The sequence below is a fragment of the Quercus suber genome, unplaced genomic scaffold (assembly GCF_002906115.3).
Source record: "Quercus suber isolate HL8 unplaced genomic scaffold, Cork oak 2.0 scaffold_265, whole genome shotgun sequence".
Classification (NCBI taxonomy): domain Eukaryota; kingdom Viridiplantae; phylum Streptophyta; class Magnoliopsida; order Fagales; family Fagaceae; genus Quercus; species Quercus suber.
This window is the reverse complement of record NW_027069721.1, coordinates 538,571-565,313: the sequence shown is the minus strand read 5'-3', so window position 1 is coordinate 565,313 and position 26,743 is coordinate 538,571. Positions and strand designations below refer to the sequence as shown.

At 34.6% G+C, this 26,743-nt stretch overlaps 2 protein-coding genes across 2 annotated transcripts; one reads left to right on the top strand and one right to left on the bottom strand.

Annotated features, from left to right (window-relative positions):
* The first annotated feature begins 2,068 nt into the window (after positions 1-2,068).
* Positions 2,069-6,063, top strand: LOC111994441 (splicing factor-like protein 1). The gene is made up of 2 exons (XM_024026322.2): positions 2,069-4,654; positions 5,747-6,063. Exon 1 carries the CDS (start codon positions 2,187-2,189, stop codon positions 4,620-4,622), a length of 2,436 nt encoding a protein of 811 aa, XP_023882090.1. The 5' UTR covers positions 2,069-2,186; the 3' UTR covers positions 4,623-4,654; positions 5,747-6,063.
* Positions 6,064-15,073: 9,010 nt separating this feature from the next.
* Positions 15,074-20,360, bottom strand: LOC112026253 (short integuments 2, mitochondrial). Its single transcript, XM_065781379.1, is given in 8 exon segments — positions 15,074-15,529; positions 16,496-16,713; positions 17,061-17,092; positions 17,094-17,153; positions 17,890-17,906; positions 18,794-18,864; positions 18,981-19,122; positions 19,800-20,360. Coding segments are annotated over 8 exon segments (1,164 nt in total). The 5' UTR covers positions 20,172-20,360; the 3' UTR covers positions 15,074-15,277.
* Positions 20,361-26,743: the final 6,383 nt, after the last annotated feature.

Sequence of the window (26,743 nt, the reverse complement as noted above, 5' to 3'; positions counted from 1 at the left end):
TAGGTCAACTTAGCTTGCCATGTAGGTGTGTTATATAGTTCCTTCCTAGAAGGATCTTCAATAGTGGGTTAAGGTTTGGGACTAAGCGTTTAGGCTAGTATAGCTAAAGGGAAAAATGCTAGGGACACAAAAAAAAGTTTACAACTTTTGTCACAACTTGCCATGTGGTAAGCTATAAATGGTGGAGGTAAAATGGTGGGTCCACACCTCCACCACTTACAACTTACTACTTGGTAAATTATGGCAAAAATTGTAGACTTTTTTATGTCCCCAGCATTGCTCTTAGCAAAGTAGGTTGGTGATGCTTGGTTTAGCTTGCCCTTGGCTTAATTGCAAGAGAGTAGGTCATGTGAAGCATTATTGGCCTTGGGCTTGAGGAGCCATACAATCCAACTATGGGGCATGGTTTGTTGAGGGCCAAGCTTGGGCCGCCAATAATGTTGGCTCATTGAATACTAGTTATTGGTCAATAATGTGGACCTTGTTTGGCCACACTTTTGTGGTTGAGTTCACAAAAGAGAGGATTGTAGGTTTCATGGAGTGCTTTATACAAGTGGGGGTGAGAGATTCGAACTTGGGTTCTACTTAAAGGAAAACCAAACAATACCACCAAACTAATAAGTGGTATTGAAGCCTCGTTAGATCTATTATTATATAATATATGTATATTTGTTTTCCCTAAATTCTAATTCCTTCATATTGATCACATTTGATCCAGTATTCCTTGTACAACAAGAAAAGACAATTAATCTACTAAGAAACCAACAATTATCAACTAAACGAGCTCACATCTACCACAACCACAAGTCCACAACCATCCTATGAATTACGAGATGCATGGACAACAATTATAAGCAAACTCTAAAGTTCAGAAATGAGAAGGAATTAGACAGGTCTTAATGCCCCCATTTCTTTGCTGTTCATTAAAAGTTGTTCCAAACTCTAAGAGCATTAACATCATTATGTGTAAAGTCTTGCAAAATAGAAAAAGTTGCTCGTTTTACACATTTTGAGCAAAAAAAAACACCTACATCAATGTGTATAAAATTGTGCATTTATGCACAATTGCTACAGTAATCGTGCATATATGCACGGGTAGTGTAACTCTTCTATCTATTATTTTATATATTTTTTTCTCTCCTCTCTCTTGCATAGTTAGACTCTCTCTCACCCACTCTTCAATGCCAAGAAGAAGAAGAAGAAGCTGACCATCACAACAACCCAGCATAGCTAACCACCACCATTGCAACCCAGTACCGCCAACCACCACGACAACAACACAGACACATCACAAAATCATCAAAATCGTTCTAAATCTAGATCCAAATTCATCAAACCCATATACAAATTCATATAAATAATCAAACCGAAATTGAAAAAAGAAGAAAGAAAGAAGAAGATGCTGAAGAGAAGCAGAAACTGCAGATCCGCCCAAAATCACCATTTCCTCGACCCAAATTTTTTTCTTTCTCTGCCCAAAATCACTATCCTTAATCAAACCCAACCCAAAATCATCATCTATAATAAAAGTATAAAACCCAAATTGTAAAAGAAAAAGAGGAAAGAAAAAGATTCTAAAAAAAAAAAAAAAAAGAAGGAGAAGAAAGAGAGGCACAAATAGAGATAAGGACAAGAAGACGAAGAAGAATGGAGTGTATTGAGAGAAAAAATGAGTAAGTGTTAGGTGGGTGTAGGTGGGAAATAATAAAAAAAAAAAGTAAAAAAAAATACTATTTTAATAAAAAAATGTGTATAATAGATTAATTGATGTATGTGTTTTTATAAAATATTTGTGTAAAATAAAAAAAGTGGACTTTTATGCTAAAATAGATGAAAAATTTTAGTCGAGTTGACGCGGAAGGAATTGGACAGGTTAATGCCCCCATTTCTTTGTTGTTCATTAAAAGTTATTCCAAACTCTAAAAGGTCTTCTCTAATATCAACAGTCACTTCCTTTCGGGCCCCCACAAGGCCAGCCCAAATCAATAATGTCAGGGCTTGGGCCTACGACTCTAGCCCATTGAATGGAATTGTATTTAAACTTGGGGCATGTATATCACCAAGTCTCCTACACCAAATAAAGCTCTAGCCTCTAGTTTTTTTCCTCTGCCTCATAAATCTCTGTAGAAATCGCAGAGATTCACATTTCTCAGATACACAAACAAACAAACAAAGAGTGAAAAATCATGGAAGCAGCAGCAAACATCAACGAAGCGCAAATCGAAACCCTAGACCCTCCTCTTCCTCCTCCACCGGAAACCCTAGAATCCTCTTACTACCACCAAAACCAACCACAACCACCACCACCTCCTCACTCCGAAACCCTAATCCCAGATCAAAACCCTTGCAACGATTTTCCCCAAAATACCCTCGACGACAATAATAATTCCTCTTTTCCCACCAACAAACCCTTGCTCTCCGAAAACGGCGGCTTGACCAACAACACCCACAGCGGCACCGGCACCACCGACAAGGATTGTTCCGGCGGCGAAGAGGAAACCACCAGCCGACGCAGTCGCCGCCGCAGCCGCTGGGACCCGCAGCCTGATTCTAACAACAATAACAGCATCGTTGTCTACGGCGTCGATAGCAGCAACCAGAATGGCAACGGCAGCGGCGAATCGGGCAGCGGGCCGCGGAAGAGAAAGTCGCGATGGGCCGACGATGAGCCCAAGCCCCTGCCGACTTCGCTGCCGATTCAGCTCCCTGATTTCATGAAAGAACTCACCGGAGGTATTGAATTTGATCCTGAAATTCAAGCTTTGAATAGTAGGCTTTTAGAGATTAGTCGAATGTTATCGTCTGGTTTGCCTTTAGATGATAGACCTGAAGGGGCTCGATCTCCTTCACCGGAACCCATATATGATAATATGGGAATTAGGATTAACACTAGGGAGTATCGAGCTCGAGAGAGATTGAACCGAGAGAGAACTGAGATTATTTCCCAGATTATCAAACGTAACCCGGCTTTTAAGCCGCCTGCAGATTATAGGCCACCCAAGCTTCAGAAGAAGCTTTATATACCGATGAAGGAGTACCCGGGTTATAATTTCATCGGGCTTATTATCGGGCCAAGAGGGAATACCCAGAAGAGGATGGAGAGGGAGACGGGTGCTAAGATTGTGATCCGGGGCAAAGGGTCAGTGAAGGAGGGTAGGTTGCAGCAGAAGAGGGATTTGAAGCCTGATCCCTCTGAAAATGAGGATTTGCATGTGTTGGTTGAGGCGGATACGCAGGATGCACTTGATGCTGCAGCGGGGATGGTGGAGAAGCTGTTGCAGCCGGTGGATGAGGTGTTGAATGAGCATAAGAGGCAGCAGCTTAGGGAGCTGGCGGCATTGAACGGGACAATAAGGGATGAAGAGTATTGTAGGTTGTGTGGTGAACCAGGGCATCGGCAGTATGCGTGCCCTTCGCGTACTTCAACTTTTAAGAGTGATGTCTTGTGTAAGATATGTGGTGATGGTGGGCATCCGACTATTGATTGTCCAGTGAAAGGGACTACTGGGAAGAAGATGGATGATGAGTATCAGAACTTTTTGGCAGAGTTAGGAGGTTCAGTTCCTGAGTCATCAACCAAACAAAGCCCTATGTTGGCACTTGGTTCTGGTACTAGTAATTCAGAAAGCAATCCTCCTTGGGCTAATAATACTAGGAATGCTGTTAGTACATCACATGCTGGATTAGGGGCAACTGTGGTTAAACCCACGAAGGAAATTGATGATACAAACTTGTATATTGGGTACTTGCCACCTACTCTTGACGATGATGGTTTGATCAGTTTGTTTTCACCTTTTGGTGATATTGTGATGGCTAAGGTTATCAAGGACAGGGTTACTGGACTGAGCAAAGGTTATGGTTTTGTGAAGTATGGAGATATTCAAATGGCCAATAATGCCATTGCAGGCATGAATGGTTATCGGCTAGAGGGGCGGACTATTGCTGTGAGAGTTGCCGGTAGGCCTCCTCAGCCTGTTGTGCCTCCCGGCCCACCGGCCTCGGCAATGCCCACATATCCTGTTCCAAGCCAGCCCCTCGGTGCCTATCCATCTCAACAATTTGCAGCAGGTGGCCCTCTTGGGAATGCACCACCTCCAAGTTATGGGGGCACTCCAGTTCCATGGGGACCTCCTGTTCCTCCTCACTATTCTCCTTATGCACCTCCTCCCCCTGGTTCAACCATGTATCCTCCTGTCCAGGGTCAACCTATGCCACCTTATGGTGTACAGTATCCTCCGCCTGTGCAGCCAGTTCCCCCTGGTGCCCCTTCTCAGCCTCCAACTTCAAGTGAAGCACAACAAAGTTACCCTCTAGGAGTGCAAACTGAAAACAGTACTTCTGCTCAATCTATACCAACCAATATGTATGGGAACTCTATGGCTGCAGCGCCGCAACCTACATATCCTACATCTTCATATGGCTATCCATCTTATTACAGTGCAGTTCCACCGCCACCTCCACCTCCTGCATCTGTTCCTGGCTCAACTGCTGATCAATCACAGAGCATTGGAAATGTTCCTTGGGCCACAAATCCACAGGTTCCCCCTCCTGGTTCTTCTGCAGAGAAGACAAACTATGGTGCAGATGCAGAGTATGAGAAGTTCATGTCAGAGATGAAATAATTTGGGTTCTTTTGTTACCAACAAGTTGATAGGTATGCCTTTCACATCCTTTTGCTTCAATTTGGTCCTGTTTACATTTACATTTTGGTTTGTTTCTAAAGCTCATTGACTTGATAGCTGCTCTGCCCATCTGATGAAGCTTGAACCTGATTTGGTCACTAACTATTTTTTCCTTTAATTTTGTGAATATGATGGTTTAAATTTCTACTACTTAATTGATTTTTATTTTGATTAACAAGTGGTCTTTGCCCCCCCCTTTTTTTTATAAGATTAACAAGTGGTCTTTGCAGCATCCAGTTTAGTCAAAATGGAGCTAGGTATGAAGGGCACATAACTATATGTTGTGGCAAGTGAATATCTTTTTCACCTGTGAAAGCTAAATCAAAATGATAGCATCTCATAGATCTCTTGTTGGCGTTTTTAGAAAATCAAGGATCTTAGTTAAGATTTTAAGTCACATGTAATTGGCAAAAAAAAAAACGTTTTTATTTACAGTTGTGTGTTTCTATGGTAAATATCCCTTCTGTTAGATTATAATTTTTTTGGTTCTAGAGCAACCTTCTTCTACCATGTTATGAGTGTGCAGCATTTTAGAAAGAGGAATAGAGGATGCAAGAATGTAAAAAGCTATAGCATAATGATTTTAAAGATGATGTATCCGTGTACCCTGTTATACTTGGATACATTATTAGGTCTCTTGGTCGTTTGTATATATGACGGGTTTTTTAGAGAACAGGTGAGACAGCAATCCAAATAAATTATTATGATATTATTCAACATCCTGGTTTGATATTCATTGACATGCCAACATTTGGAGAGGAAAGCCTATGTTTTAGGTGCTGCTTTAATAAAGGTTTTCCTTTTTTTCCCCATTACTTTTTTCATCCTCAAAGCATTAGCATGCAGTGATGGACTTAATCTTGTGTCTATAATTTCACTTACAGTTCCCACATCTTCTTCTGAGCAAAAGATTTATTTCTTTTCCAAACAATAATTTTCTACCTGTAATAAATTATTTTGTATAATTAAGATTTAGTGCATGCACCTCACTGTAAAATTAGTTTCTTATCTTATTTTTGCTGTTCTTAACTCTTCTTCATTGTTATTATGTAAAATTTTGACAGGCTGATGTTTCATGGAGATGTGTCAACCTGATTTCTTTCCTCTTGCCATGATTTTGTTGGAAGTTGGGACTCACATCTTTAACCTTGCTGTGCTGTTATGACATTTGCAGAGACTTGGAGTAGTTCAGCTTGTAGAGTCTTGTATTGGAGAAGCCACTTATATGATTATTATTATGAATCTCTGGGTGCTCTTGTAGGACTTAAAATTCTTTTGGTGCTTGCTTGTTACCTTCTACAGAATGTCTGTCTCCTAATGTTTTCTTTCTATCAGTTATCTGAACTGTTTTCCAATATTATGTTACTGACGTTTTATGTTACATCTCGTTCGACCTTTTTGGGTTGCTAACTTTTGTTAATTGCTTTTCCTAACTTGTTTTTAGTTTTGATCATAATGACCATTTTTATTTTGAGGATTTTTAGCTATCCTAATGCCATGGTGCTGAAGCTGTCTCTTGCACGCCCTTTTCCATACTGTAAAGAAGGTAAATATGCCTTATTATTTGAGGTATTTTGGGGTAGGTGGAAGAAGTACCTTGCTTATTACTTTGTTCTTATATTCATTATGCTTCTAAGCGTACGCAATGTCTTTTGATGTCTTCTTTAAGTTCTTATGTGGCAGGTAAAAGAATTCAGACTTGTGTGGCTATTAAAGATATTAGATTTTGGCAGTCTGCATATTTCCTCCATTAACTGTTAAATTGACCAATTGTGCAGGGTTTGAAATTTTTGAGGGGTTTGACTTGATTTATTAAGTTACAAAATTATAAAATTAGTGGCATTTTTTGTTTTTAGTTGAAGTCATTATAATGGTATGGTGTATGGTATGGATGAAATGTCAGTCAAGCCTGTGAATAGTTTGATTGAAGCATTGTTTTCTGGTGAGCAGAAATTAATGAAAAATGTTAAGAAGAGCATTAGCAGAGGACAGAGTTTGGCTCCAACCACCAATAGGAAGATGCCATTTATACTTGTCATGTGCACTGCACATGACTCACTTAACCAAACTAACCAAGTGAGTCATGTGCAATGCACATAACAAGCCACATGGCATCTTTCTATTGGTGGTTGGAGACAAATCTTTTCCATTAGCAAAACAATTGGTTTGTATGATTTTCCTCCAGATATCAGCTCCTAAGTGTTCTAGAAGTAAGGTTTACTTTGATTAGGAAGAGGTGACATTTACCAACGGAAGTTAACAAGTTATGGAATATATTTTCAGAATGATAAAAAAAAGAATATAAAAAGAATTTTACGGCATAAACTCTTTTAAATTCATCATGTGGTTACAAAAGGCAATACGGATAATTTTAAATGCACATCTCCTACTTTGGAATTAGGAATAGAGTCTTGCAAGTGATTGTGTGTGCATATTGCACGTAAACAGCTTTATTCCCTTTCATGGATACCTAAAGGTGTTATACACGTTTATGGACTCGGTGTGGATTTAATATTTCTAAATAGTATCCAATAGCCCTATAGCTCAATTGGTTGGCACCTCTTAGTGTTTCCAAAGGAGGCAGGGTTATAAGGTAAGTACTTTGTAATTCAAGATTTTGGCCATAATTTGATTATGTCCATCATTTGATTGGCACTGATTTCAGAAAGTGCTCAAAACAATGACTTCAATGAAGTTATTATTGCATATTTTAGTCATAAAACATTTGCAACTTAGGCCCTAGAAGAGTATAAAGGTCCATCATACATTGGCAGGTTTTAAATTTTCATTTTGCATGTTATATATGTGTGTCTGGTAGTGCATACAATCAGTTCACTTCATAAGGGGCACTTGTGATCCCACTTGTTCTGATTCATGTGTAATAGTCTAGAATCCATTTGTGTTGATATTTTCCAGTTTTCATGCACACCTATTAAACAATAATTGTAGATGCCTTGGTTGCTTTTGCCATCACATATATGCTCTTTACTTGGCACTGCCTTGCATAATATGGGCTTCTTAAAAAATTTGTTGGTACTCAATATTCATGTATATAGCAAACAAAGTTTTTAACACAACTCCTTAGATGGTCACGATTTTTAACAGATTATGTGTTATTTTTCTTAGAAATTGGTTATTTGGTTTACATGTTTAGATGATCCCCAAATTATTCTTCTAACTAAATAAATTGAAAATTCTGACAACAAATCTTAATGATAACGTCAGTTTACAACTATATTCCTTGCAAGCTCTGAAATAAGAGTTTATGGTTTGTTATGGTAAATTGGTTACATATTGAATGGAACAGTAGTGTTACTTGTCTTTTGTTGATGTTAATAGTGTGAGATAATCTTTCTCTAGGGTTAGGCTGTGTATATTTGTGGCTGTAGACATGTAAGCTATAGAATAATTTTTGTGCCATGAGATTAAGAAAGGTGGAATATGTTGTGTCTTCTATAATACTCCACCTTCTATGTTCAATAAAGTAAAAATGTTTTTTTGGAAAGTAGCTTGTTTTCTCATTTGTCTTTTTTAGGTTAACTGGCTTTTTTTTTTTTAATTGATAATTAACAGATTCACACAATGGATTCTGAAGTCTGAACACAAGTTGTCACCCTCCACCCCATTCTTAAGTCATTTGAGCTAGAACTAATTGGCAACTGAGAGTACTTTTTCACACTTCTAAAGTTTGTGTTTTTGTGTGACAGAAACATCTCCCCCCTCCCCCCCAAGGAAAAAAGAGGAAATTACTTTGATGTTCTTGGAAAATCTTTTCTTTTGTATGTAAGAGAACTCCAAATTCTAATACTAATAATAATAATAACTTGAAGTAGAATGGACCTAAAGTTTTCTGTCTTGTCCTTAGTATTGGATGATGATAACAGCTACACTAATAGCTGGTGCATAGATTCTTTTATGTATGTATCACTTGTTTTGTATGAGCTATAACTTATCTGTATATTTCTTGTTATCTGGACTCTGCTTTTCTTGACAACAAATTTCTAATTGAACAAATTACCAGGGACTGATGCTCTTGTCATTCTCTATGAGCATGATTTGTTTTTAACTTTTGACTTATCCAGTTATTCCCTTTTGCTCTTTGCAATGTGTCTTGCTTCTTCTGTACTGCTAAAGCAACAGTTAATACAATTGCACTTTCTCCTTTTATAGGCTGATTAGCCTTTTTGACTTATTCACTTTAGATAAGACCGTTCCTATAAGAACATAGCAAATGCCCTCACCCATGTGTCAGGTAATTCTAGAATTATCCTGTGGAGCTGGCCCTCATGTTGGGCTTGGAAAGGAACCTAACTTTTTTACACCATGAGGGTTGCTGTTTGATAGCTATTGTGAGGCAAGAGAAATATTATTTTAGTTCTTTCCATGGCTGTGGAAGTCTAGAGAATGTTTTCTACCTTGAAATTATTGTCTTGTTTGTAAGAGATGAGAAGGGGAAATTTTTGTCAAAAGAAAATTTCTATGTTGAACTTATAATCATTTTGCTTGTTTAGGCAGGGGTGGGGTGGGGTCCAGCATTTTCAGGAAGTCTGTTCTATATATCTGTAGGTTTTGCATTGAATGAGGTTCTAGTTAGACATTTGGGGCTTTAAAAGTTTAGCTTAACATTGATTGTTGAAGAATTTCTTGGAGTACTAGAATAAAACATTAATTTCTTGATGTTTCCTGGCCATGTGTTGATGCATCCATTCATATCTGGGAATCTTTTAGCTTGTACTGCCTTTTGTTTTGGTCATGAAGCGGGATATGGAATGTGTGGGCATTTGTTGACTTCTTCACTGGCCTTGCAGCTTACGCACAAACAAGGTCACAAGCATTTCCTTGCCATTTGGCAGTCTGTGATTTGTACATTTTTATTTTTTCATTGACAGTTGCTTGATCACATGACTGCACGCAAAGTGCCCCACCTTATAGATTCGTCTTTTGAGATTCTGCAAAACACAAGCAGGTCCTGCAGGTTTTTGTGAAGTATTATCACTGTGCTAACATGATTGTGACTAAATTGGTCAGGATTTACATTTTTGAGATGATAGAATGTTCTGAAAGGTGTTTTCTGTTGTGAGCTCGGCAGACCCTCATCAATGAAGATATTGCTTCAGCTATCGAACAAGTGTTTAATTATCTCAATTATTCTAGGGTGGGTTGGCCAATTATTTTGCCCTTTTTTCATTTGGCTGGAGGAAATAAAGGAAGAAAACAGGGAAAAGGAGAGGAAAAAAAATGTTTTTGGAAGTTGTTGGGGAGGGGGGGGGGGGGGGGGGGGTTTCCTTTGGGGTTAAATGAGAATTTGTTCCTTTAGTCTAGGCGTGCAAATGAGTAGGTCAAGTTGTTACTTTGTTGTATGTAGCTATTGTACGATTCAATGATAAACAATATATTCCCCTTCATATATGGCATGATTGTTTTGTTTTGGTCCTGGTAGTGGTGATGCCATTATAACCTGGTAAGAAATTGAGCGACCGTGCTGGGCCATAATACATCTTGTGTTCTTAATCTCATATTCAGTTTTTTCATTGTGCACAATTCATAGCTTAGTTGTATTTTTCAGATGAATAACATTTTGTGATTCAGTTTTGTTTGGTTCCGATTTATGCAATTTACATGGTAATTTATATCTGGACTGTGATTGGATTTCTTTCATGATCTTTCTTTTATTTTATCTGTAAATGGTTGTCTTTCGTGATTTGTTTGTTCATTTGTGTGGTTTGTTATTTTGGAATGACCCAGTTGTGGCATGCATATATTTAGGACCGGGTAACTGGTAATGAGATCAAGATTCTAAGGTTTATATATTCACGATCTTACATGGATGTTAATGATGGTAGGATGCCTGAATATGTAGCGATGGGCTAAATGTGAAGAAAGCATGGCATTGTGGTTAAGGGTGTTTTTGGACCCTTTTTACCCAACGTATTTAGGGCATTGGCAGGTTTTCTGTCTGCTGTCATATTTGTTAGTGGGGGCAAAATTTAGGCAGAATAGTTTAGATGCGTTAAATTAGGTTTCTTAATTAAATAAAGCATACATAAATGGCACTTAATTTTCCTAAGACAATTAAATTCAATACAATTGTGATTGAATTTAATTGGGAATATTAATGAATACTTAAGTTTTATTATTTTTAGGGAAATACTAGTTTCTATATAAGTATCTCTATATATTTTTTTTTTTTTTTAAATTGCAATTTTGAGCTTGGAAATTGTGACTCAAGTATGCAACAACCATGTGTAATAAATACTATCCTTTGACACATTAAAAGCACACTTAATTAGAGTTAGTAAATAAACCAAGTCATTTATAAACAATTTGAGCTGGACTCGAGAAAAACTTGTTTATGTTCATTTGTTTAATAAGTTTAAGTTCAAGTCAACTTTAGGCTCAATTATAAAACGAGTTAAGTTCAAACATAATTATGTATTTGTGGACTAGCCAATGAAGAGAAGGGCAAGGGCTTAAGTTAACCATATATAAAACTATATATTTATATGTATTCTTGTCTAAAAATATATTTATATAGATTTGAAATTGGATTGCATAAAGTTGTAAACTGGTTCATATGATGTAAAATCATTATTTGTAGTTTATTTATGGCATAAACAATCTATTTGTAGTAAAAATTTATAGATTTGTGAAGGGGTAAAATATTTTAGTTGTGGTTCTACTTAATGTAGGTAAATAAATTAATCATGTAATTTGTGAATTAGCTCAAACTTGCTCAACATGTAAATGAACCAAACTTAAACTTATAATCTAATTTGGTGATGAGCTCGAGCTTGTCTTGTATTTGAAATAAAATTAAATTAACATGTCTAAACTTTTAATATTTGAATCTACTTGTTTGCAATCCTTTATTCAGCTCATTTGAAGCTCAAAAGGTTAGGCTTAAAGTAAACCTCCATTTAATGAAGCATGGTTTATGATCTCTTTTCTAGTGTTTCTTTTTTGGTTTAGTTAATAGGTGCTCTTAAGGCATTTGTTAATAAATCACTTTAAGAAAATTTTAATATCACTTTTATGGGAAATATAAAAAAACTATAAAAAAATTTATTTTCTTTTCTCTTTTCTAGTAAAAAAGTTTCTAAAATATTTCATAAACCATAACCTTTAAAGAGTTCGTTAACTTTTCCCCTTCTTTTTTAGTATTTTTTTCAAAGAAGCACAACAAATGTTAAATTGCACAAAAAATAGTAAATTTTTGTTAGTGGATTGTAGTACTTATCCCCCTATTACCTATTTCTATTTCAAGAGATTATTTGTAGCATAAAATTTTCCATACAACATATATGGTATTAATGGAATTTGAAAATAGCATGATTTAAATTAATAGGAATTTTAGTCCTTCCCAGTAAAAATTTATATTTTTAATAATTAAGATATTAGATATTATAGAAGTAAAAGAACTATTGTATTATTGGGGTAATGATTTAGTGATGATGGTGGTGGTGGTGACGAAGGTGGATGGTAGTGCTGATGATAGTTTACAACTGTAATGGTGATGGCAATGGGTGGCTATGAAAATTGTAGCAGTAACATTGTTACGGTGTTGGTTGTGGCAACGATTAGCAACTATAGTAATGGTAGGTGGTATGAGAATGATAATGTTATAATGTTAATGTGAACTTTTCTAGAGATACATAAACATTTCATCAAGTTTATACCCTAATTTTCCCATCTCTTTTGAAACTTAAACCCTAATTTTATTCATTCTACTCATGGGGATTACACTTTTCTACCATAAATTATATCACATTTTACACTTTGTCCCTTAAACTATCAAAATAAACAATTGACTTCCTAAGTTATAATTTTGTAACACTTCACCCCATGCTATCTATTTTGGTATAAGTTTAACAAAATTTAGTATTAAAAAACCAATTTACGTCTCACTCCAAAACAAATGATAGAGGGTAAATTGGTTGTTTAATACTTCAATCCATTAAAATAGACAACAGAGAGTTAAGTGTTATAGAATTATAACTTTAGGAGGTCAATCGTGCATTTCAATAATTCATAGGGTAAAATGTAAAATGAGATATAATTTAGAGTAAAAAAATATGATTTCTACTGATGGATTCATTACATGTCAAACATTTACGGAAAACATAGACTTATAGAATTCAAGATTTAAGCTTTATATTTCTCTTAATTTAAAATTTCATAGAAGACAATCTATTATTGGCACAACATATGAGATAATCCATTCTCCATCAAACACAAAAATTAGTTGAAAACCAAAGACATAAGAATAGTAATTTGCTCTTAGAATCGGAGTCGACACTGGAAAGGGGTGGCAGTCGGAGGTATGAGTTTTGAATTAGTAACGAGTTAATCAAAGTTAGCGAGTCTTGGGTCTTTGTCGCCCATTTTCTACTTTAGTATAAGCACAAGTCTTTTTTCCCTTGTCTTGCGAGTTAAAAGCCTTTTTATGATAAGGTCCCAGTTCAATGCTCTAAATAGGTTTTTGAGACCCATATTGTCCAACAGAGTGTCTTGTTGCTGCTTCTTTTTCTGCCTAGTCTATAGTATGTTTCTTTTTTTTTTGTTGAAGAACTTACATTGACACAAACTATATCTAGTTATTTGAGATTAGAAAGTTTAGGAATTAGGAGTACAACATTTTCACAACATTCTTATTTTCAGTTGTAATTTTTTTTTTCTTCTTTTATTTCTTTTTATTTTGACCTACGGTAATCTAACATCTTAGCATGTTGTGGGATTTTATTGTGCATGTAAAAGAACAAATATGAGATTAATGTTTAAGATTTAATAACTTTACATTTTCAAATTATTTATTTATTTTAAGAGAAATTAAGAAATTTATCAAGCTTATTTATAGGCTTATAGCTTTAACCTGAGAAGTTTATCAGGTTTATTTACAGCTTTAATTTAAGAAGTTTATTTAACTTATTTACAATATTTTTAAGTATACTTTTGCGGCTTTTGCCTCATGTATTTTATAAATACAATACAAATTTATGAAAATAAACTCTTCCAAACTACCATTGCTATTAGCCAAACTATACTTTATGATGACATAATAGCTTATACTAGAGCATTTGTATCATGAAGATGTATATAATAGAAAAATATGTTTAATTTACACATTTAAGCCCAAAAATTACTCACATCAGTCAAACTAAAGATGTGTAAATTTGCAAAGTTATTACAATAAACTTGTAAATATACACAATGTAGATTTGTACATCATTATTTTTAATTTTTTTCTCTCACCTCTTGTCTTGTCTCATCAAATTCCTCTCTTTTTTTTCTCAATTTCTTTATGAAAATAATAAATAAAGAATGAATAGTGATTATTTAAATAAAATAAAATGTATAGTATAATAGATAATATGATGAAAGTGTTTTTGAAAAATGGGTGTGAAATTAAAAAAAAAGTTTCTTATACTAAAATGAACATGAATTTTTGCACAAATTGATGCAAATGTTGCACAATTTTTTTTAGTAAAAAATGTATCTAGTAATAATAGAAATTATGCAATCAATCCAACTTTTTTCTAAGGCAAATGTTACGCAAAATTTTTTTTTTGGGGTAGAAATGTGTTACTCAATTTCGAACAATGCAAAGGTCCTTGGCATAAATAAATAAATAAATAAATAATAAAGTAAATATTCTAGGAACACTAGTGAAGAGTGAAGATAAATAAATAAATAAATAAATAATAATAAAACCCTTGATAAGGTCCCCGTCATCTTGCCCAAAAAACGAAATCTTAGGGAAGCTAACTTCATCGTAATTCAAACCCAGAGCTCCACAAATCAAACACACACCCAAAAAAAAAGTCCAATCCTCAAACGCAACAACCATTTCCAAACAGTCTTGCTGAATAATGCCTTCAATTTTTTTAAATGATATCTCATATTGATCAACTTTGCTCTACATTATACAAGCGAAGGACCAATGAACTTTGGTCTTCTCTCATGAATTTTAATCATTTTCTAAATTAGATTCAGCTTTTAATTTTTTTCGAATCAACTACTTGCTACTCGCTAGAATAATTAGTGACCACGTTGAAATAAAACCCTACTATTATACTCTTTTTACTCAAAAGATGAAAGAAAAGATTGTAATAAAAAAAAAAAAAAAAAGGGAAGTCTCTCATTTTCCACCACACCAATCAAGGGTAGTTTCTCATTTTCCATCCTCTCCCTTTTACTCCCAACCAGACAGACTATGTAAGGAATTTTTAGAGCCAGCCATTTTGTTTTTTGTTTTTTAATATCTCTCTCTCTCTCTCTCTCTCTCTCTCTCTGCAATTTGTAATCAATGTTGGAATAAAAATCACAAAGATTGCTATAATCCCATCAAAAAACAAAAGATTGCTATCATCTAGTGCATCCAAAATGGAGCATCATTAGCATTGGAAGGCAGATTTTTCATTAAGAATGTGACAAGAACTCACCAACACGTGCAAGCATCTGTTAGCTTTGTAATACAACTTGAGTAAATTTGAGACATCAACATAAGAAAGTAGGAGAGAAAAAGGAGGAGAAAAAAAAAAGACCAGCATATACAATCGTAATGCTACACCAAAAAAAGAAAATAAGTGACTAACAACTCAAGACACAGTATTTGCATCAAGGACATTATCAAGGATGAATGGACCAAGTTTACCCGCCCTAAATAAAGTAAGAAGCTTTTTTGATACCATCAAACGAGCTTTCGAGGCCTTATGAGGTATCTTAAATGCCTTCTGCAATGCTTCAAACTGCTGCTTTGTAAGACTCTCCAAGTTACTCTCATCTTCTACATTACCAGTGAATTCTAACAGAGTTAAATACAAAGCACATTGGACTTCTGTGACAAGATCCTGAAAGGAAAATTGTAAAGAACTGTAAATTCAGGAATGACATAAAATAAAACAAGACATTCACAGGTCACATGGAGACCAGCTGATATAAGCCACAACAATAAGAACTACAAATGGCATAAAAAGTAACGTGCAAAAGGGCTAGAGTGTGTATATATAAAGAAAACTATTTTTGAAAAATTTGGTAGCTTTTGATTCCATGTAGTGACAAATATTTGTTCTCCTATCTTTTACCACTAATCCCATTTATTCTTTTTCAAATCTTCTCATTGAAATCAAAATATCCACCTCAAGCAACACAATCTTACACAATGATACTGCAAAACATGTGAATTTACTCTTCCCCAATTTATGTATTGCCTATAGGATTCCTTGTAAGTTTTCTCTTATTTACTTCAAAATCAAATACCATCTTTTTGCTTACGTTGACATCATCTCAACCACTCCAGAACAAGCTTCACATCCTTTATTAAAAAGCCATCAACTGAAGCTAAATAAATAAATAAAGAAAGATCATTTTTTTTTTCTAAATTTACTAATCATCTGTTTCAAATTAAGCATGCCATATTTATAATGATAGTTCATTTACTCTGTCTGGTATTTACCAACATTTCTAGATTTACATCCTCTTGCCTAGTCATAAAAAACCCCTTCATACACAAAGCACAACAGAATAACTTCATGATGTTCTACACGAATGTCCATAACCAACAAGTAAAACATGTTATCAAAACTAAAAGCTCTTCGTTCATGACAAGAAAACTAACTGTCCCAAAACAATTTTCTTATGCTGATCATTTGCCATCCATTTAGGAGAATGAAGATGATATTAATAACCATGTAATAATCCTACAACAAGACCTATCATGAAGTTCATTCGGACCTATGTTGTCCCAATAACAAAAAGTTTTAAAATACTTTGGCCATCCTACATAAATTAAGTAAATGAGAACCATCCTACATTACCTCAACGTAAAGCATATCAAAGTCATTTGGTGGCTTCCTCCTTTTTGGCCGAAGATCTTTAAGGTTATACTCATGTTTTTCCTTAGAATCATACTGAATCCCTTCCAGTCTCCTGTTGTTCAAATGCTTCCAATGAAGGGGGGTCCCTCGAGTATTTATAACTGCCAGCAAGTATAGTGCAATACACTCCTCACCTACCACTGAATCTTTCACAGACCATGTGAATTTAAGAAATTGGTAAGCTTTATTTGATAGAACAAGCAATACAACGTGGCAAAAGTAATTTCATGTTGACTTGAACCAATACCAGCCCAACAAACCCCCCCCCCCCCCCCCGGCGCATGCAAAACCCAAAAAAAAAAAGTAAAAAAATAAGTGATAAAATTCAAGACACCAAGGTTGAAAATTTTACAAGTGGCAATTTGGGCAACCTGTGTTGTTGGGGTCAAAAGAAGGATTAAACCAACACAACTTCAGGCATAAAACTTTCTGGCTCACCCAAACTTAAGCTGATCCAGAGATCTCATAAGAAACTTAAGAGAAATTATTTGCAAGAGGATGATACCTGTAAGAGCTAACTTCAGTCCTGTCTCTATGTGGGATACTTGGAACCAATACACCTGGAGTGTCTAGGACATAATGCTAGCTGATGCGCAATCTGGTTAAAAATCTCAATGTAACAATCTAAACATACAAAAATGTTCAAACAGAAATATTCAGCAAAAGATATAAATGGAAGGAGAATGGTAGCAGTATATAGAAGAAAACAGTGAGATTTAAGCCAAATGCTTGATGATTTGACCTGATTTTCAAAACATGTCTTTATGTAAGGCATATGCAACTGATTTAGTTATTACAAACTTTTGATAATTAAACCAGAGACCTAAGCCTTATAGTTTATTCCACTATACATATAAACCTACCAAAAATGAATAAAATAGTAGAAAGCCAGCAAATCAGAGGATGGATTTTGTGTGTGTGTGTTTGTTTGGGGGTGGGGTGGGAGGGGGGAGGACAACCAATCGAATGGGGCAAAAATATGATCCAAGTCATAGACTCATAGTATAACCCCTGCACTTTACCTGTGGTCAAATAATATAACATGAGTCAGAAATAACTTCCTTGCAAACAGTCTGTTGCTCATAAAAGCAAGAACATCATCTAATATATAAAGCGATAATGGTCAATCAAACAATTCACAACCAAACCTACATCTTCCTACCAACATTATCAATATCAGGATCCAATCCCAAACATCTAGTCTTAATTATCAAATGTTAACAAGTATGAAAAACACATGAAGCTAAAATTTCAGTCTCTTATTACTTTCAAAGGTATATAAACCATAAAACACAGAATCAGTTGACCTTGTATCCAGCAATATCTTGAGTAACTCCGGGCAATGGGCCAACTGTAGCTCGCTTCATCTTCTCCTGCACTATGAAAGAAAACCGAAGCTGTTATTGTTAAAATAATTTAATAACCTTCACCACAGTCCCATTTCAAGACAATGACATCCAACCATAATCTAGCAAAAACATAGTAACAACTTACCAGGAAATCGAGACGATGCAATTTGATGGATCGAATTAATTAAAGCCGACTTGCCAACATTAGGAACACCAACCACCAAGACAAGTAGAGTAGGTTCCCTCGAAATCACTTCCCTCAGCTTGAACTCCACAAGCTCAAGAAGCTTTCGGTATAGGAACCATGATAAGACAAGAGAAAGGACAATTTACTATCACAGTCCAATAAGCATGGATAATTAATATAGATACATATTTTCATTTATAGGCCATTTTTTTTTTTTTTTTAAGTTTTAAAAATAATAATAACTATTAATTAAAAAAAAAATCTAAATGGGGGGGGGGAAGGGGGGTTTCAAAAATGTTCAAACAGAAATATTCAGCAAAAGATATAAATGGAAGGAGAATGGTAGCAGTATATAGAAGAAAACAGTGAGATTTAAGCCAAATGCTTGATGATTTGACCTGATTTTCAAAACATGTCTTCAAGTAAGGCATATGCAACTGATTTAGTTATTACAAGCTTGCAAACAGTCTGTTGCTCATAAAAGCAAGAACATCATCTAAAATATAAAGTGATAATGGTCAATCAAACAATTCAGAACCAAACCTACATCTTCCTACCAACATTATCAATATCAGGGTCCAATCCCAAACATCTAGTCTTAATTATCAAATGTTAACAAGTATGAAAAACACATTAAGCTAAAATTTCAGTCTCTTATTACTTTCAAAGGTATATAAACCATAAAACACAGAATCAGTTGACCTTGTATCCAGCAATATCTTGAGTAACTCCAGGCAATGGGCCAACTGTAGCTCGCTTCATCTTCTCCTGCACTATGAAAGAAAACCGAAGCTGTTATTGTTAAAATAATTTAATAACCTTCACCACAGTCCCATTTCAAGACAATGACATCCAACCATAATCTAGCAAAAACATAGTAACAACTTACCAGGAAATCGAGACGACGCAATTTGATGGATTGAATTAATTAAAGCCGACTTGCCAACATTAGGAACACCAACCACCAAAACAAGTAGAGTAGGTTCCCTTGAAATCACTTCCCTCAGCTTGAACTCCACAAGCTCAAGAAGCTTTCGGTACATGAACCATTATAAGACAAGAGAGAGGACAAGTTACTATCACTATCTAAGAAGCATAAATAATGAGTCAAGGACACTGACATTGACACATACAACACCATAATTCTTAAAAATTTAGGACACAATTGATACAACAAATAATTAATGAATTAATATAGATACATATCTTCATCTAATAGGCATATTTTTTATGTTTATTTTAAGTTTTAAAAAAATATAATAACTATCTAAAATCCAATTAATATTTTTACAAAAATTCAATTTAGTCTCTTGACATTTACTTCAATTGTCAAATTAGTACTTAACATTTAAAAATTTTCAATTTAGTACTTCAATTTGTCAAAATGAGTCAATCCAGTCCTTCTTAAGCCGTTTAAACATTTTTTTTTTTTAAACTAATACTCATCAAACAATAAGATACATTAAATGGCACAGAATATTTTGAATAAATTGCATCATTTGCTAACAGAGATATTGATAAAAATCATAAAATGACCATATTTTTACAAATTGAGAGAGACTAAATTTGCCTATTGAATTTTAACCCAAAACATACAAAACAAAGAGGAGGACACGCATGCGGAGTATCCCGGCGTGTCGGACACGTTTGGAAGGTGTCCATGCTCGTTACCTAGTCAGCATTCAGTAATAAGTAACAGTGAACTAACCTTGTTAACAGAGGTCTTGCTGTGGGCATTAATGGCGACGCAATCCTGGTTGGTGGAACAGGAATCGAAGTAGCGAATCCATTTGGGCATGATGTTAGGGTTGGCCAAGTCTTTCTTGTTGAGAGCAACGACGCGTCGTTTGGAGGAGAGTTGGGGTTGGAGGTGGTGGCTGGCGGAGGAGAAAGGAATGCGAGCGTCGCGGACTTCGACGACGAGGTCGGCGAGTTTGAGGCGGTCTCTGATGGCGCGCGTGGCGGCGGCCATGTGGCCGGGGAACCAGTTGACGGGGCCGCCGCCGACGGCGAAAGCCATCTCCCCCAATCCCTTCAATTTCTTGTTAGTTACTACTCTCTTTGCCTCTCCCAATCCCATCTTCGCTTCTATAACAGTTGAGGGCTTATTGATCACAATTGCTCTCAGCTCTCGATTACTGGAAATAACATGATGGTGGTAGACTGGGAGGTTTTAGCCGTGCAGGGTTTAAGCCAGGTAACTTCTTGTATTGTTTTTGAACAATGTCTTTTTTTTCTTTTTCTTTTTTTAGTGAATTTATTGCTTGGTTGATAAAAGAGAGTAGGGAACAAGATGCATGTAGTTTTGAAAAAAAAAAACAGAATAAAATATTTGAAAATGAGCTCTCCATCCAATCTTGTTGGAATTAAGAAAATAGAGAGTAATTACCTTTTTTACTAAATTATGTTAAATATAAAATATATATGGTAAATATAGTTTGAATATATATATTAGTCTCATCACATGCAGTTGATGAGATTTTCTTTTTTTTTTGTCATAATTTTTTATTTTTAATTTTGAATATGTAATTAGTAGGAGAGTATTTTATTTTATAGGCATTTTTAGTGAAGTTTGAAATATATTTTTATCGGATTGTGCTTAATTTTTTTTTTTGGGTTAAATTTAATGTTTAGAGGGTATTTATAAATCACAAAAAAATTCAGTTAAAAAAAAATCCTCTTATAAATAATATATATATATATATATATATATTCAAATTATTAATAGCTTTGCTACCAAAAAATAAAAAATTTATTAATAGCTTAAATATTTTAGTAACTTACTATTTAAAACATATACTTGAATACATTTATGAGGTAGGAAGTAAGGTAACAATTTAAAAAAAAAAAAAAAAACCTAAATATTTATAATAAAAAAATACAAAGTTGTACGAAGGAATATAAAGATCGTTTCAAATTTTTACAATTTTAAAAGAGAAAATCTTCACATGTAATCTTAGCATTAGTAATCCTTAGGAAAATATGAAGATATATATATATATATATATATATATTTTTTTTTATCGGGAAATCATTCATATTAGTTTTTCTCAAATTTTACACTATCTATAAATATTGGGACTGTGAAGATGGACTTTATCAAAATGGAAAAAGAATAACTCTTTTCTTTTTCTTTTTTTAAGAAGCGGATAGGGAATAACTTGTAAGTCATAGCATACAATTTTATTTTTTATTTTTGGAAAAAAACATACAAACTAAATCTGTTGGCTTAGAAATACAAGTATCCTAGTGTGTCCAACAAATAATTATGAAAAATGCTAGAAACACAAACTTTTTTACAAACTATTGATGTGAGTGTATTTTTGCCTTCGGACCAAGTATGCACTTGTACCCTTACTTCTTCGGCTCATGCTTATAAGGCCCAAGGGGGAGGGAGATTCTTTCGATGTGGGATCGCAAACGAAGCCAGAGATTACAAGTGCAACACTTGATCCGAAGGCAAAAATGCACCCACAATAAAAGGAATTATTGATAAACAAAAAAGTAATATTAGTAATAAGTCTAAATGAGAATCAGTAAGAAGTTGGTCATAATAACAATTTATAAAAATGAATTAAAATAGTTTATATTTATAGTATTACTCAATAATTATAGTCAAGTTTCATTACATTCGGTATTTTTTGAGTCGGTCTTAAGAAACTCTCAATTTAATACTGTACAAATTGAATTGGGTTGGGTTAACTCTGGTTTAGCTAATTTTAGACTTAATAAAAATAGTTTTTTATTCAATTATTATTTTTTTAATAGATATAATAGGATTAAAATTTTGTGTCCATTTCATGATGATTATTAAAAAATAATTAAAGGTTAATTATATGATTAATGGAGCTATAATAAAAATAATAATAGGTCTTTTGAGGTGGGTTGGGATGCACACTTGTAACACGAGAAATTATAAAGTACTCTGGTAGACCACGTCACTTGTTCACTATTCTATTAAAAAACTTCCACTTGTTTAAAATTGCTGAGTCAATAATTAATTTCTGTTTAAAAAAAATTTCTAACTAACAATTTTAAATAAGTGGCAAATTTTTCGTGGAATGATAGATCACATCACTTATTCATTATGCGGATCTTATAAATTTCTCCTGCAACACCGCATTTACTTTTGTCCTAGAAATTAATTAACAAAGAAAAAGTAGTTCGAGAGGCCCAAACTTTGTCACCTTGAGGTCCATTTGATACTACAGGCTAAACCCACTGCGGTAGCCCGCATTTTCTTAGTTGGGCAGATTTCAATTTTCTTTCCACAGCCCCTAGGCCCTTATAAGACACCGCCATGGTTTGATCTGCTCCTTTCTTTTTTCTTCTTCTTACTTAGGAAATCCCTCTACGGCCTTTTGATTTTCATAAGAGTGAAGAGTGAAAATAACCTAACCCCTTTAATCCATTAGGCTTAGATATGTAGCCTGCTAGGAAATGTGATGGGCCATTCTAATTATGGTTTTTGAGTCGGCATTGGAACCAGCTTCAAGAGATAATTGTGGGTTCTAGTTAGCTCAAATGGTAAAATTTTTAATGGTTAAATAAAAGATCTGAAGTTCAATTCCCGCTTACACTAAAAACCGATTGGTATCTTGATTTGATAATAAAGATTACAATCATTAGAAGCGGATACCGTAAGTTGAAACTCTATAATTAAAAAGAAAAATGAAAATTCAAGAGTTAACACAGAAGGAAGATAATAAAAAATACTGGAAAGGTTTGGTGTCAATATTTAGAATGATCCATGTCCCAAAATGACCAATGACCCATCTCATAGTCATAGTGATTGATGCAAGCAGTTCATTTATCAAATGTTAGTGTTATGCTGCTAGGCTTTTATTGTGCTGTAGCTTTATTGTTCCATCAACGTCAATTGTAACAATTGATTCATTAGATTGTGTCTAATATTATGGACCTATATTTTATAATATTAACACAATTTTATATATATATAAAGTTTTGAGACTTTACCAACTGAATTAACTGAAACCCATATTAACACAATATTGTATTAATTGCTAGGCTTTTGAGCTAGGTAGGACATTTTATTATAACAAGTTATCTTTGGCAATCTAAAACTTGTTTAAGCAGTATTTTCACAATTTTCCTAATTATCTAGAAACTTACACCATGCAATGTCATGTAGAGATGGACTTGTTAAATTGGGTCATGACTCTTGAGGATTGGATTAGGAGATGATGCCTATTTAGCATGTGTACGCCTAACCTAGGGCACAGATTGGAAGCATTCTCCATGCTCAAAGGAAGCCAAATGATACACAATATAAATTACCAATTATCATAAAAACGTACTATATTAATTTAACCATTTAACTATTATTATTCTAACGAGACATGCATGACCGCTATACAGATGAGTGTATGAGATTCTAACACAAATTCTTAACACGTACAAGTTCATTTTTTCGGAGGCCATTGACCAAGACAGGTGTATAAAGCTTTAAAAAATTATATGTTTATGCATTAGGTTAGTTGTATAGACTATAGAGATTGAAGAAATATCAATCAACTGTCTTTGGGCCGACAATGTATATTCTCATCAAAGAAGTTAATTGATGTCTTGGATTGATGATTAAGAACAAGAATGCGAATACTATTATTGAATCAAGGAATGCTATATTTCCTTACAAATCCACACAAGAATTAAGTTCTCTTAAGAGAAACTTTGAGTCTACGTCTAGTACCTCTCATGATCAAGAGTCGATAGGCGAGAGGAATGAGGTTGTGCCTAGATGTAGTAAGAGGGCTAAAACGTCAAAAACGTTTGGTCCGGATTTTATAACTTATATGTTAAAAGATGAACCTCAAAGCTTCATGGAAGCTATTTTTATACCTGAGGCGCCTTTCTAGAAAGAAGCTGACAATAGTGAGATTGAATCCATCTTATAAAATCATATATGGGAACAAATGGGTCTTCCACCAGGTTGTAAACCTCTAGGATATAAATGAATATTCAAGAGGAAACTGAAAGCTGATGGATCTATTGACAAGTACAAGGAAAGACTTGTTGTAAAGGGTTACAAACAAAAGGAATGTGTGAATTATTTTGACACATATTCACCTGTTACAAGAATAACGCCCATTCGGATGTTGATGGCTATTGTAGTGTTGCATGACAGATACATCAAATGGATGTAAAAAATGCATTCTTAAATGGTAAATTAAATGAGGAGATTTATATGAAACAACCTGAGGGGTTTATTGTTCCTGGTCAAGAAAAGAAAGTGTGCATGCTTGTTAAATCTCTTTATGGATTAAAACAAGCTCCAAAGCAATGACATGAGAAATTTGACAATGCAATGATGTCAAATGGGTTTAGAATCAATGAATGACAAATGTGTGTATATTAAAGATACTGCAAATGCCTATGTCATTGTGTGTCTCTATGTTAATAATATGCTCATTATAGGTAGCAATAATGATATCATTAAAGCCACCAAGAGAATGTTGACTAGTGAGTTTGACATGAAATATTTAGGTGTTGCAAATGTGATACTAGGAATGAAAATTTCTAGAAAATCTAATGGACTTGTCTTATCTCAATCACATTATGTTAAGAAAGTTCTTGAGAAATTCAAGAAATATGATGACAATCCAATGAGAACACCTATAGATGTAAATTTATATCTAACTAAGAATAAAGGGCAAGGAATATCTCAATTGCAATCTTATGTATATAATGAACTATACAAGACCGGACATAGCATATTCTGTCAACAAGTTGAGTAGATACACTAGTAATCCAAGGAAAGACCAGTGCAAGACATTAGTTAGGGTTTTGAGGTATTTGAAATACACCTTCAACTATGGGTTGCACTACAATCAGTATCTAGCTGTAGTAGAAGGGTATAGTGATGCTAATTGAATATCCGACACAAAAGACACCAAATCCACAAGTGGATATGTCTTTACCCTGGTGGTGCAACGATATCTTGGAAGTCTTCTAAACAAACATACATTGCTAGGTCCACAATGGAATTGGAATTTATTACATTGGACAAAGCAAAAGAAGAAGCAGACTGACTTCATCATTTCCTGGAGGATATGCCAATGTGGATGAAACCTGTGTCTTCTATTTGTATACATTGTGATAGCAAATCAGCTATTGGTAGGGCACAGAGATATATATACAATGGTAAGTCTCGACATATACGTCGTAGACATAATAACGTGAGGCAGTTGCTCTCTAATGGAATTATTTCCATTGACTTCATAGAGTCGAAAGAGAATATAGTGGATCTGTTAACCAAAGGTTTGAGTAGAGAGCAAGTAAACTGCTCATCGAGGGGAATGGGGTTAAAGCCTATGACATAAAAGTCTTCGGGATGGCAAACCAACCTAGCTGACTGGAGATCCCAAGATCTAGGTTCAAAGGGACAACCAAATCGTGGAGATTAGTTTTATCACTATGGATATAACATCTCCCACCTGTTCCTATGTTGAAATAGTGATGCATGTAAGCGATGTTCAGAGTAAGTTTTGCTTTTAATGATTCTTATATCTTGGAAAACCAAGTGGGGTATAGCAGGATACTCTTAATAAGAGTCACCTATATGATGGGCCGCTTCCATGAAGTTTTAAGGTTGAATTCTCTAAAACACTTCATGAATTTACCAGGATATGTTTAGGGCCGAAATGAACACAATTATAAAAATGAAATATGTTCGAAAAGGACCTTTGTGAATTCTATTGTCTTGGTATACACAAACGGCTGACAGTTCAAAAATATCGTGTTCACTGATTAGCTAGTATATTCGATAGTCTTTCACAAAAGAAGGTTCAAAGCCAAAAGCCACCTCTCCCGATACAGAAAATTTTCTTCTACTCTCTCTGTGTCTACATTCACATTTGCATTGTGTTTTATCAATTTCCATTCATGTGGGGGATTGTTAGATAATTATTATGGAGTGAATAAGAAATTAACTCCTAATGTGTCCACTTGAACATAATTTGAAGTGGTGAGAATATGATAGAGAATATGAGTTTTTGGTTGGATATTGAGTTGGGCTTTAGGCATGTGTGGACTGGGCCCACTTATCCAATTAAGATTTTTTTTTTTTTTTTTTTGTAAGAACCCAGAATCTCTGGTTCTCTGAGCTATATGATCTTTTCCATGTTTATTATGTAATAGAGCTTTGTCCTTTCCCTTTATCTCTATGGGTGCTACATAAAAAAACAAAACACACTACACATATCTTTAAATAATTGTTAGTTTCTTAGATTATGATATACATTTTATACATATACATATATGTAAATGAGTTTCATGAGGATGATTCTGCCACGAAGATCCTGGCCCCAATTCTCACAGACTTGGTGCTTTTGCACAAGACTTGTGGGATTTGGAACTCAAGTCCGAGTGGCTTTGCTTGAGCTTTGCCTTCCAAGATAGTTAGATGAGAAGGACTTTAGCAAGAAACAGTAAAGGAAGACAATGCAATAAAGAAATACACGAAATAATTGTTAGAGATCCTCAAATCAATATGAGGTATTTCATTATTTTCTTGACTGTGGATTACAATATGCTCACTAAGACGTGATACAAGGTTCAACTAAGTTCAAAAATTACAGACTTTGATAGCTATTCAAGCTTCCAAGACTTGCAAAGTTTGAATTTGTTGAATGA

Bases quoted from the DNA above. Each gene is read 5' to 3' on its own strand.
- LOC111994441 (XM_024026322.2), top strand. From the start codon at position 2,187: ATGGAAGCAGCAGCAAACATCAACGAAGCGCAAATCGAAACCCTAGAC.